At 41.9% G+C, this 11937-nt stretch overlaps 1 protein-coding gene across 1 annotated transcript; it reads left to right on the forward strand.

The window, feature by feature from the left end:
- Positions 1-510: 510 nt before the first annotated feature.
- On the forward strand, positions 511-10328 carry LOC138854056 (uncharacterized). The gene is made up of 3 exons (XM_070094793.1): positions 511-647; positions 3147-3290; positions 9775-10328. Exons 1-3 carry the CDS (start codon positions 518-520, stop codon positions 9867-9869), a joined length of 369 nt encoding a protein of 122 aa, XP_069950894.1. The 5' UTR covers positions 511-517; the 3' UTR covers positions 9870-10328.
- Positions 10329-11937: the final 1609 nt, after the last annotated feature.

Below are 11937 nucleotides of genomic sequence, written 5' to 3' on the forward strand. Positions count from 1 at the left end.
TTCCATCATGTCATTCACATATACCAAAAATAGCACTGGTCCTAGGACCGACCCCTGTGGGACCCCGCTCGTCACAGGTGCCCACTGTGATACCTCATCCCTTGTATGTGTGTGTGTGTGTGTGTGTGTGTGTGTGTGTGTGTGTGTGTGTGTGTGTGTGTGTGTGTGTGTGTGTGTTTGTGTGTGTGTGTGTGGGTGTGTTTGTATGCACCTAATTGTACTCACCTAATTGTGGTTGCAGGGGTCGAGACTCAGTTCCTGGCCCCCGCCTCTTCCATCATATACAAGTTCTAAAGTGGATGACTTTGCAGGTAACACTTTTGTGACAATTTCTCGGCTTTTTCCATTTAAGTCTGTTAAGTATGTCTATGAGTTTTCGCTGACACTCAGTTTCCTCCATGAGTTGCAGCATTTATTTACTGGTAAAAAAAAATAGTATATAACTGCACACGCTCGCAATGGACAAATTACTTTCAACTGAGACGTCATGTTTCTTGTGTAGGTGTTGAACCCCAGCATGTGTCCTGGGAATGGCTTCCCGCTGCCCTACGACGTGCGCGCCGACCTGAAGTACGATCCCACAGTGGCAGGATATACCTGCTCCAGCCACCCATGGATCAATGCCCAGCACCAACTGGGCAAAACAAGTGAGTACTACCTAGCACGCATAACGTAAAGGTGATCAGCTACGACAACACTTGCATACGATACTGGTACTCAGGTTCGACCACATCTGCAAACTATACGCTTTTGGCCACATCTGCACTTCATACACGTACAATCCCACCTGCACACCATACAGGTACGACCTCACCTGCACACCATACAGGTATGACCCCACGTGCACACCATACAGGTACGACCTCACCTGCACACCATACAGGTACGACCCCACCTGCACACCATACAGGTACGACTCCACCTGCACACCATACAGGTACGACTCCACCTGCACACCATGCAGGTGTTAAGGTAAGATCACTTTTGCACACAAGAGACTTAAGCAAAGTCATACATAAACACGTCAATTACATTGAATTATAAGGCACACATTTACACATTGACAACTTGATATAAAAGGAATATTAAATGAGTGGGATGACACATCTACTGAGAACCAACTCTGAAGTATCTTAAAAACTTGTATGGTTGATCACTGACACAGACTGGTGTCACTTCCTCCTTCACTCCATGGTGTCACTTCCTCCTTCACTCCATGGTGTCACTTCCTCCTTCACTCCATGGTGTCACTTCCTCCTTCACTCCATGGTGTCACTTCTTCCTTCACTCAGTGCCATCACTTCCTCCTTCATTCCATGGTGTCACTTCCTCCTTCACTCAGTGGTGTCACTTCCTCCTTCATTTCATGGTGTCACTTCCTCCTTCACTCAGTGGTGTCACTTCCTCCTTCATTTCATGGTGTCACTTCCTCCTTCACTCCATGGTGTCACTTCCTCCTTCATTTCATGGTGTCACTTCCTCCTTCACTCCATGGTGCCACTTCCTCTTTCACTCCATGGTGCCACTTCCTTCTTCACTCCATGGTGTCACTTCCTTCTTCACTCCATGGTGTCACTTTCTTCACTCCATCGTGTCACTTCCTCCTTCACTCCATGGTGTCATTTCCTTCTTCACACCATGGTGTCACTTCCTCCTTCACTCCATGATGCAACTTCCTCCTTCACACCATGGTGTCACTTCCTCCTTCACTCCATGGTGTCACTTCCTCTTTCATTCCATTGTGTCATTTCCTCCTTCACTCCATGGTGTCACTTCCTCCTTCACTCCATGGTGTCACTTCCTCCTTCACTCCATGATGTCACTTCCTCCTTCATTCCATTGTGTCACTTTCTCCTTCACTCAGTGATTTCACTTCCTCCTTCACTCTATGGTGTCACTTTTTCCTTCATTCCATCGTGTTACTTCCTCCTTCAAGCTAAAATGTCGCTTTCCCTTTCATGCTATAATGTCACTTCCTTCATACCATGGTGTCACTTCCGACTTCACACCATGCTATCGCTTCCTCCTTCACACCATGGTATCACTTCCGACTTCACACCATGGTGTCACTTCCTCCTTCACTCCATGGTGTCACTTCCGACTTCACACCATGGTGTCACTTCCTCCTTCACACCATGATATCACTTCCGACTTCACACCATGGCATCAATTCCTCCTTCACGCCATGGTGTCACTTCCTCCTTCACACCATGGTGTCACTTCCTCCTTCACACCATGGTGTCACTTCCTCCTTCACACCATGGTATCACTTCCTCCTTCACACCATGGTGTCACTTCCTCCTTCACACCATGGTGTCACTTCCTCCTTCACACCATGGTATCACTTCCTCCTTCACACCATGGTATCACTTCCTCCTTCACACCATGGTGTCACTTCCTCCTTCACACCATGGTATCACTTCCTCCTTCACACCATGGTGTCACTTCCTCCTTCACACCATGGTGTCACTTCCTCCTTCACTCCATGGTGTCACTTCCGACTTCACTCCATGGTGTCACTTCCGACTTCATGCCATGGTGTCACTTCCTCCTTCACACCATGATATCACTTCCGACTTCACACCATGGTGTCACTTCCTCCTTCACACCATGGTATCACTTCCTCCTTCACACCATGGTATCACCTTCACACCATGGTGTCACTTCCGACTTCACACTATGGCATCACTTCCCCCTTCACACCATGGTGTCACTTCCTCCTTCACACCATGGTATCACTTCCTCCTTCACACCATGGTATCACCTTCACACCATGGTGTCACTTCCGACTTCACACTATGGCATCACTTCCTCCTTCACGCCATGGTGTCACTTCCTCCTTCACACTATGGTATCACTTCCTCTTTCACACCATGGTATCACTTCCTCCTCCACTTCATGGTGTTTTTCCCTTCTCCCTTCACTGTTCTACCCTCCATATAGGGGGAAGCGCTAAGCCCGTAAAGGCCATATATCACCTAGGGAAATGGTAGACAATTAGCTTCGATCCAAGGAAGAGGAGTGCATATCCATTTCCTTGCATCAAGAGCCACTCACCGGCATCAAGGAACCTTCCTTGATGGCATTCTCCCATCTAGTACTTAATATTCTGTTTATCCTAAGATTATCTCTCTTTCACCCACCAGACTGTCGCATGGTCCTCATGTACAATAAAGACTTCTCTGGCTACGACATACCCATGGCCCAAGGCTGGGGATGGGGCCCTTACAACATGATGTTGGACCAGTGCCGAACATACCCCTGCGTGGCAGCACTGTGCCACGGAACAGGTAGTTATCCCTCAGTTGAAAAAGCTATTAAAAAACATTATTTTATCGAATTATCCATTTAAAAGGGGGTAACTATACGCTTGTTGTTGGCATTTTAATCACATTTTGTGACATTCAAAGCAATGGGAAATAGATTCATGGGGAAACGCTAACCCCCGTCGGGGGTTAGAGGGGGTCAAGAGACCCCTCACTGGTACTGCAGTAGGCTACCCTGGAAGAGTGGCTTACTCTAATACATGTCCTTATACCTAGGGAAAATGCCTCTTATCTTACTCCAACTGGGGATCTGAAACTCTAGTGAACACAGTTGTAGCTTGAGAATGTAACTGAAAACGTTCGAGGTAAGTGAGCACGAGTTTATATCAGACATGTTGGCCTTTGAGCATGGAATGGTATACCTGGAGTACCTAGTGGAAGAACAAATATACATAGTCGGAGATTCTTAGGTAAGTAAGAGTATAATAAAACTAAGCATAAAACGTGAATGGGTAAGTGAAATTAGATTCTGATAAAAAAAATATCATAGTCGGTTTTGAAGACGGGACTCTCAGTGAAGTCAGTTAGTGCACATTGAAATTTTCAGAAGTTAATTCTGTATGTTTTCTGACAGATAGGACAGTGTATTAAGACTGTTAAATGTTTAGCTCAACCTGGTAGTCGTCAGGGAGGTGCTGGACGTCTCTCTCTACGATATCCTCAGAACGATGTTTATCTTGTCCGAAAGTGACTGAAAGAAGTTGATGAGGAGCCTAATTGCGATTTAATGGAAAATGTTTTGTCGCGCTCATCTCTAACTAGCGTCCATGCCAGTGGTAACGAAGTCATTGAGTACTAGCAAATAGTCAGAAAAAGTGTCCTCCATGTCGAAAATTTTACCATCATGAACAACAACAATAATAATAATAATAATAATAATAATAATAATAATAATAATAATTCATGTACCATGGAATCATCGGTGTACACTGCCACATCATAAAAGTGTGAATGAAACCTGTTATATAAATTGGCAGTTCATGGTAGTGATGGAAAAGTTCCTGTGTGGTCGAGTCATGGCTAACTAATATTAAGCAGAGAGTTTACATAAATGGGGTAAAATCAGAAGAGGTACCAGTCATAGATGGCTTTACAAGCATCAGTTTCAGACGCTTGTTGTTCATAATTCACATAAATGACTTTAACAGGAAAATAAGAAGTAATATGAGGATATTCTGTGATGACTCAACAAATGACTAATGTCGTCGTAAAAGTAGCAGATGCAGTTCAGCGTTTGTCAAGTGTAAAGTCGTAATTCTTCTGAATGAAAATAACCCTCACCCACATCAACCAAGTGACGTAAAAGTTGATCATATATTATGTGAAAAAGACTTGGGAATCATTAAGCAGGTATCTGAAATCTAGACAGAAATGCATAAGCGTGTCTAATAAATCTAAGAGACAGTAATCTAAGAGACAGTAAGTACAGTATAAGTAAGAGAAGCCTAAAGTTATTTTGCAACTCTATACACCGTTAGTTGGCCTCTCTTGGATTATGCAGCTTAGTTCTGGTATCCATACTACAGAATGGATATGAATACACTGGAGAGCATAAAGAGAAGGATAACAAAATTAATCTAGTGTACGTCAGATCTTTCAGATGGTAATAACTTGAAAGTCCTTAACTTACACTCTGTTGAAAGCCGTAAAACTTTTTGTTTTCTTTTAACACATCGGCCGATTCCCACCAAGGCAGGGTGGCCCGAAAAAGAAAAACTTTCATCATTCACTCCATCACTGTCTTTCCAGAGGGGTGCAGTTATAAAACTGCAACAATGTTAATGTTACAGTTATAAAACTGCAACATTAACACCCCTCCTTCAGAGTCCAGGACTCAAGTCCGGCCTGCCGGTTTCTCAGAATCCCTTCATAAATGTCACTTTGCTCGCACTCCAACAGCACATCTAGTATTAAAAACCATTTGTCTCCATTCACTCCTATCAAATACGCTTACGCATGCTTCCTGGAAGTCCAAGCCCCTCGCACACAAAACCTCCTTTACCCCCTCCCTCCAACCCTTTATAGGCCGACCCCTACCCCGCCTTCCCTTCACTACAGATTTATACACTCTCGAAGTCACTCTGTTTTGTTCCATTCTCTCTACATGTCCGAACCACCTCAACCCCTCCTTAGCTCTTTGGATAATAGTTTTGGTAATCCTGCACCTTCTCCTAATTTCCAAACTACGAATTCTCTGCATTATATTCACACCACACATGCCCTCAGACAAGACATCGCCACTGCCTCCAGCCTCCTTTTCGTTGCAACATTCATCACCCATGGTTCACACCCATACAAGAGTGTTGGTACAGCTATACTCTCATACATTCCCCTCTTGGCTTTCATGGACAAAGTTCTTTGTCTCCACAGACTCCTAAGTGCACCACTCACCCTTTTTCCCTCATCAATTCTATGAGTCACCTCATCCTTCACAGACCCATCTGCTGACACGTCCACTCCTAAATATCTGAATACATTCACCTCCTCCATACTCTCTCCCTCCAATCTGATATCCAATCTTTCATCACCTAATCTTTTGTTATCCTCATCACCTTACTCTTTCCTATATTCACTTTGAATTTTCTTCTTTTACATACCCTACCAAATTCATCCATCAACCTCTGCAACTTCTCTTCAGAATCTCCAAAAAGCACAGTGTCATCAGCAACTGTGACAACTCTTACTTTATGTTCGATTGTTTAACTTTTAACTCCACAGCTCGTGATTAATTAGACACATGTGCAACTCTTGGGTATCTTTATTGAGGAAACGTTTCGCCACACAGCGGCTTCATCAGTCCATACAAAGGAGAAACATGAAGAACAAGAGGAGAATGAGGTAATCAGTCCCTCAACCTTGAATCGATGTGGTCAGTCCATCAATCTTGAATAGAATACGGCATATCTGCGGAGAAGTAGCTTATATACCGTAGGAAGGAGAGGTGCAGCAGTCGTAGGTGGTGTCACATTTGTCCAATGTGGAAGTAGGTCGTGCCCAAGGGTAAGGCAAGCGAAGAATTCCCAAGTATTAAGATCCCAAGAAGTTCCAGTGTCTGACAGGATTGTAGATGAGTTGCACAAGTGTCTAATTAATCAACGTGTCGGTTCTCTGAACCATTCATCTAGTAAGGCTTTTGATAGAGTTCCGCACCATAGACTGTTAAAGAAAGTGGCAGCTCATGGCATTGGGGGAAAAGTGCTCTCGTGGATCGAGTCATGGCTCACTGACAGGAAGCAGAGAGTGTCCATAAATGGGGTTAAATCCGAGTGGGGATCTGTAACAAGTGGCGTTCCACAGGGATCAGTCTTGGGCCCGTTGTTGTTTATAATATATATCAATGATCTTGATGAGGGAATTACTAGTGATATGAGCAAATTCGCCGATGACACAAAGATAGGTAGGATAATTGATTCAAACGTAGATGTTATGGAACTTCAGGAGGATTTAAACAAACTCTATTCTTGGTCAGAAAAGTGGCAGATGCAGTTCAATGTAGATAAATGCAAGGTTCTGAAGCTTGGGAGTGCCCATAACCCTAGTACTTATAAGTTAAATGATGTAGAACTTAGCCATACAGATTGCGAAAAGGACTTGGGGGTTATGGTGAGCAGCAACCTTAAACCAAGACAGCAATGCCTAAGCGTACGTAATAAGGCAAATAGATTACTGGGATTTATATCAAGAAGTGTAAGCAACAGAAGTCCAGAGGTCATACTGCAGCTTTATACATCATTAGTAAGGCCTCACCTAGATTATGCAGCTCATTTCTGGTCTCCGTATTACAAAATGGACATAAATTCGTTAGAAAACATTCAGCGTAGGATGACTAAATTAATACATAGCATTAGAAATCTTCCTTATGAAGAAAGATTGAAGACTCTTAAGTTACATTCACTTGTTAGACGAAGAATGAGGGGAGACCTGATCGAAGTGTATAAGTGGAAGATAGGTATTAATAAAGGGGATATTAATAAGGTCTTGAGGATGTCTCTCCAAGAGAGAACCCGCAGTAATGGATTTAAATTAGATAAGTTTAGATTTAGAAAGGACATAGGAAAGTATTGGTTTGGAAATAGGGTAGTTGATGAGTGGAACAGTCTACCTAGTTGGGTTATTGAGGGTGGGACTTTGGGTAGTTTCAAATCTAGGTTGGATAAGTACATGAGTGGGAGGGGTTGGATTTGAGTGGGACTTTCACATCAGAGCTTATTTCTTGGGTGGCATTGAAAATTGGGTTGGGCAAATGTTTTGTTAGTGAGATGAATTGTAAAGGACCTGCCTAGTATGGGCCAGCAGGCCTCCTGCAGTGTTCCTCCTTTATGTTCTTATGTTCTTATGTAATCCACACCTCTTGCCAAGACCCTTGCATTCACTTCTCTTACAACCCCATCTATAAATATATTGAACAACCACGGTGACATCACACATCGTTGTCTAAGGCCTACTTTTACTGAGAAATAATCTCCCTCTCTCCTACATCCCTGAGCCTCACTATCCTCATAAAAACTCTTCACTGCTTTCAGTAACCTACCTCTTATACCAGACACCTGCAACATCTGCCACATTGCCCCCCTATCCACCCTGTCATATGCCTTTTCCAAATCCATAAATCCCACAAAAACCTCTTTACCCTTATCTAAGCACTGTTCACTGTGTGTTTCACTGTAAACACTTGGTCTACACACTCCCTACCTTTCCTAAAGCCTCCTTGTTCATCTGCTATCCTACTCTCCGTCTTACTCTTAATTCTTTCAATAATAACTCTACCATGAACATTAAAATGGTATAAAATACCGACAGATTGTTAGGTAAGACACATATGCAACAGTTAGGTATCTTTATTTTGAAACGTTTCGCCTACACAGTAGGCTTCTTCAGTCGAGTACAGAAAAGTTGATAGAAGCAGAAGATACTTGAAGACGATATTGTTTCAGACAACGGAACAATGCTCTTCTCCAGACTGAGGGACTGACCACCTCAAAACTTTAAGGGTGATGGACTGATTACATCGTCTTCAAGTATCTTCTGCTTCTATCAACTTTTCTGTACTCGACTGAAGAAGCCTACTGTGTAGGCGAAACGTTTCAAAATAAAGATACCTAACTGTTGCATATGTGTCTTACCTAACAATCTGTCGGTATTTTATACCATTTTAATGTTCATTCTGTCAGACACTGCAACACAAGGGTATCTTGGTACAGACCATCTACTTCGACAACCTCTACTAGTGAGAACGGCTGGGTTTGAGAAGGACCTGCCCTCCCAAATCAACCTACGTCTCACCTCCTGGCACTATATAAGGCCCGATTCTGTCACTTCAACTTCATATTGTTTCAGACAACGGAACAATGCTCTTCTCCAGACTGAGGGACTGACCACCTCAAAACTTTAAGGGTGATGGACTGATTACATCGTCTTCAAGTATCTTCTGCTTCTATCAACTTTTCTGTACTCGACTGAAGAAGCCTACTGTGTAGGCGAAACGTTTCAAAATAAAGATACCTAACTGTTGCATATGTGTCTTACCTAACAATAACTCTACCATACACTTTACCAGGTATACTCAACAGACCTATTCCCCTATAATTTTTGCATTTTTATCCCCTCTGCCTTTATACTGATCACCTCAACAAAAACTTTTATTGTTTCCAGTGTTACATTCGCTTATATTTGAATGAATTAGTTTACCGTCTAGGCTCTGGTGGCCTGGTGGTTAACGCTCTCGCTTCACATTACGAGGGCCTGGGTTCGATTCCCAGCCAGAGTAGAAACATTGGGCGTGTTTCTGTCCACCTATTGTCTATGTTCCCCATCAGTAAATTGGGTACCTGGGTGTTAGTCGACTGGTGTGGGTCGCATCCTGGGACACTGACCTAATTTGCCCGACATGCGGAGCATAACAAGTGGCTTTCTATGTAGTAGTATGTCATTGCTGTCAGCTAGGACTGTATACCATGTATATGTACTTGTTGTAAATAAAGATATTATTATTATTATTAAAGATTCCTGTGTGTTGCATATTTTTCACATTTATTAGCATGGGCTAGTAGGTCTGTCGCAGTGCCCCTTCGAAACGTTTCGCTTACACAACAAGCATCTTCAGTTGAATGAAGAACCAACTTGTAAACTGGAGTCACTAGAAAAAATGGAGAGGTAAGTTTGAGGTGTTCAGTCCCTCAGGTGAGGGGCTAAACACCTCTAAATGACTACAAGGCTGAGGGACAGAAGACCACAAATTTACTGTATGTCTCTGCTTCTTTCACTATCTTTAGTTTAATGTAACCTCTGTAAGTGTTGCACGTGTATCTCCTTTATTAACTTACAAATAAATATTAAGATAAATGTCAAATTACCCACTGTTACTAAATATTTGTCACACACGTTTCCCACAAAACAACTAAATTCCTGGCATCCACGTGATTACTAATTTATATTGTTTATCTTCTAGGTACGTGCTACCTAAAGAATGCTTCTCATCTGACTATACCTGTAAGCCTAAACAACCAACCCGACACATACTACTGGTATACGGTCTGCAACTAAACCCAGTCAATGATCCCAACTCATACTACTGACATACGGTCTGCAACTAAACCAATGGCCGTCACAGATAATGATCCTTTGGAAATATATGTCAGTGTTTGTGAGTGTTGACAGAAAGAAGATTGAAGTCAGGTCAAGTTCATTTTATTTCCTAGAAATACAGAGTGTTGATACAGCTCTGACCTTAAATCCTTTCGTCCATCCTCAACAAGCCCTTTGAAGCATTTCGGGGTGACTAAAACCAGTACTTACAAACTACTTAATACAAATACAGTTGTTGGATAAAGATAGTAGCGTATTTAAGGTTTGTATTGTAATTCAGCATGAATAACACTGTGTAACATAATCTTTGTTCTTGGCAAGTGTTATTTCCCAACTCCTTTTATTGCAAAACAATAGAAAATGCCCATTATTTCTTTTAAACTTTGCTTTTGTGGCTTACAGGATGAATTTATGACAAAAAATGGCTAAATTTCAATATTTTTTTGCTAGTTTTGGATGTAAAAGAAAAACATGCAATACAGAAAATAAAATTTACACAAATTTTATTTTAAACTTTCTGAAACATATTTACTAAGTTAAAAATGAACAGTGTTTCTAGATTTGCGAGCATACAACAAATCACTTTCCCGTTTAAGCCCTAAATGTTGTCTCCCATCATGTTTTCATTATAAGATAACTATATATATATATATATATATATATATATATATATATATATATATATATATATATATATATATATATATATATATATATATATATATATATATATATATATATATGCAATAAGATCACAGGTGAGAGCCTCCGACATGATCACTCCCAGGTCTTTGACGTTGGTGTTTCGCTCTATTTTGTGGCCAGAATTTGTTTTGTACTCTGTTGAAGATTTAATTTTCTCGTGTTTACCATATCTGAGTAATTGAAATTTCTCATCGTTGAACTTCATATTGTTTTCTGCAGCCCACTGAAAGATTTGGTTGATGTCCGCCTGAAGCCTTGCAGTGTCTGCAATGGAAGACACTGTCATGCAGATTCGGGTGTCATCTGCAAAGGAAGACACGGTGCTGTGGCTGACATCCTTGTCTATGTCAGATATGAGGATGAGGAACAAGATGGGAGCGAGTACTGTGCCTTGTGGGACAGAGCTTTTCACCGTAGCTGCCTCGGACTTTACTCTGTTGACTCTGTTGACTAACTTTTCCTGTTATTCCTTCAGCACACATTTTGTGCGCTATTACGCCATGGTCACACTTGTCGAAGGCTTTTGCAAAGTCTATATATATTACATCTGCATTCTTTTTGTCTTCTAGTACATCTAGGACCTTGTCGTAGTGATCCAATAGTTGAGACAGACAGGAGCGACCTGTTCTAAACCCATGTTGCCCTGGGTTGTGTAATTGATGGGTTTCTAGATGGGTGGCGATCTTGCTTCTTAGGACCCTTTCAAAGATTTTTATGATATGGGATGTTAGTGCTATCGGTCTGTAGTTCTTTGCTATTGCTTTACTGCCCCCTTTGCGGAGTGGGGCTATGTCTGTTGTTTTTAGTAACTGTGGGACGACCCCCGTGTCCAGGCTCCCTCTCCATAGGATGGTAAAGCTCGTGATAGGGGCTTCTTGCAGTTCTTGATGAACACAGAGTTCCATGAGTCTGGCCCTGGGGCAGAGTGCATGGGCATGTCATTTATCGCCTGTTCGAAGTCATTTGGCACCAAATTCTGTGGCTTTCTCGTGAAAAATTAATTTTGATCTTCGACTCTCAGTCTGGTTAGCGTTTCATCAATAAAGATTCCCATATGTTGCATAAGTGTCTCAATCTTCAACTTGTCGGTTTTTTAAATCATTTATCACACACTTCTCATTATACCTAACAATCTTTAATATCCTATGAGAGTTTAACTGATATGTACATAGGTAGGGAGGAGGGAAAGTAACCTTGTAATTCTTGTATGGTAGGCCTAGTGATCTATGCTGAGAGTACCTCCACAAAATGGTTCACACATACGTACATAATTTAAAAAATTACCCAAATGTCAACGTCAATATACTTCTCATTGTCCATA

The sequence above is a fragment of the Cherax quadricarinatus genome, chromosome 48 (genome assembly GCF_038502225.1).
Source record: "Cherax quadricarinatus isolate ZL_2023a chromosome 48, ASM3850222v1, whole genome shotgun sequence".
Classification (NCBI taxonomy): Eukaryota; Metazoa; Arthropoda; class Malacostraca; order Decapoda; family Parastacidae; genus Cherax; species Cherax quadricarinatus.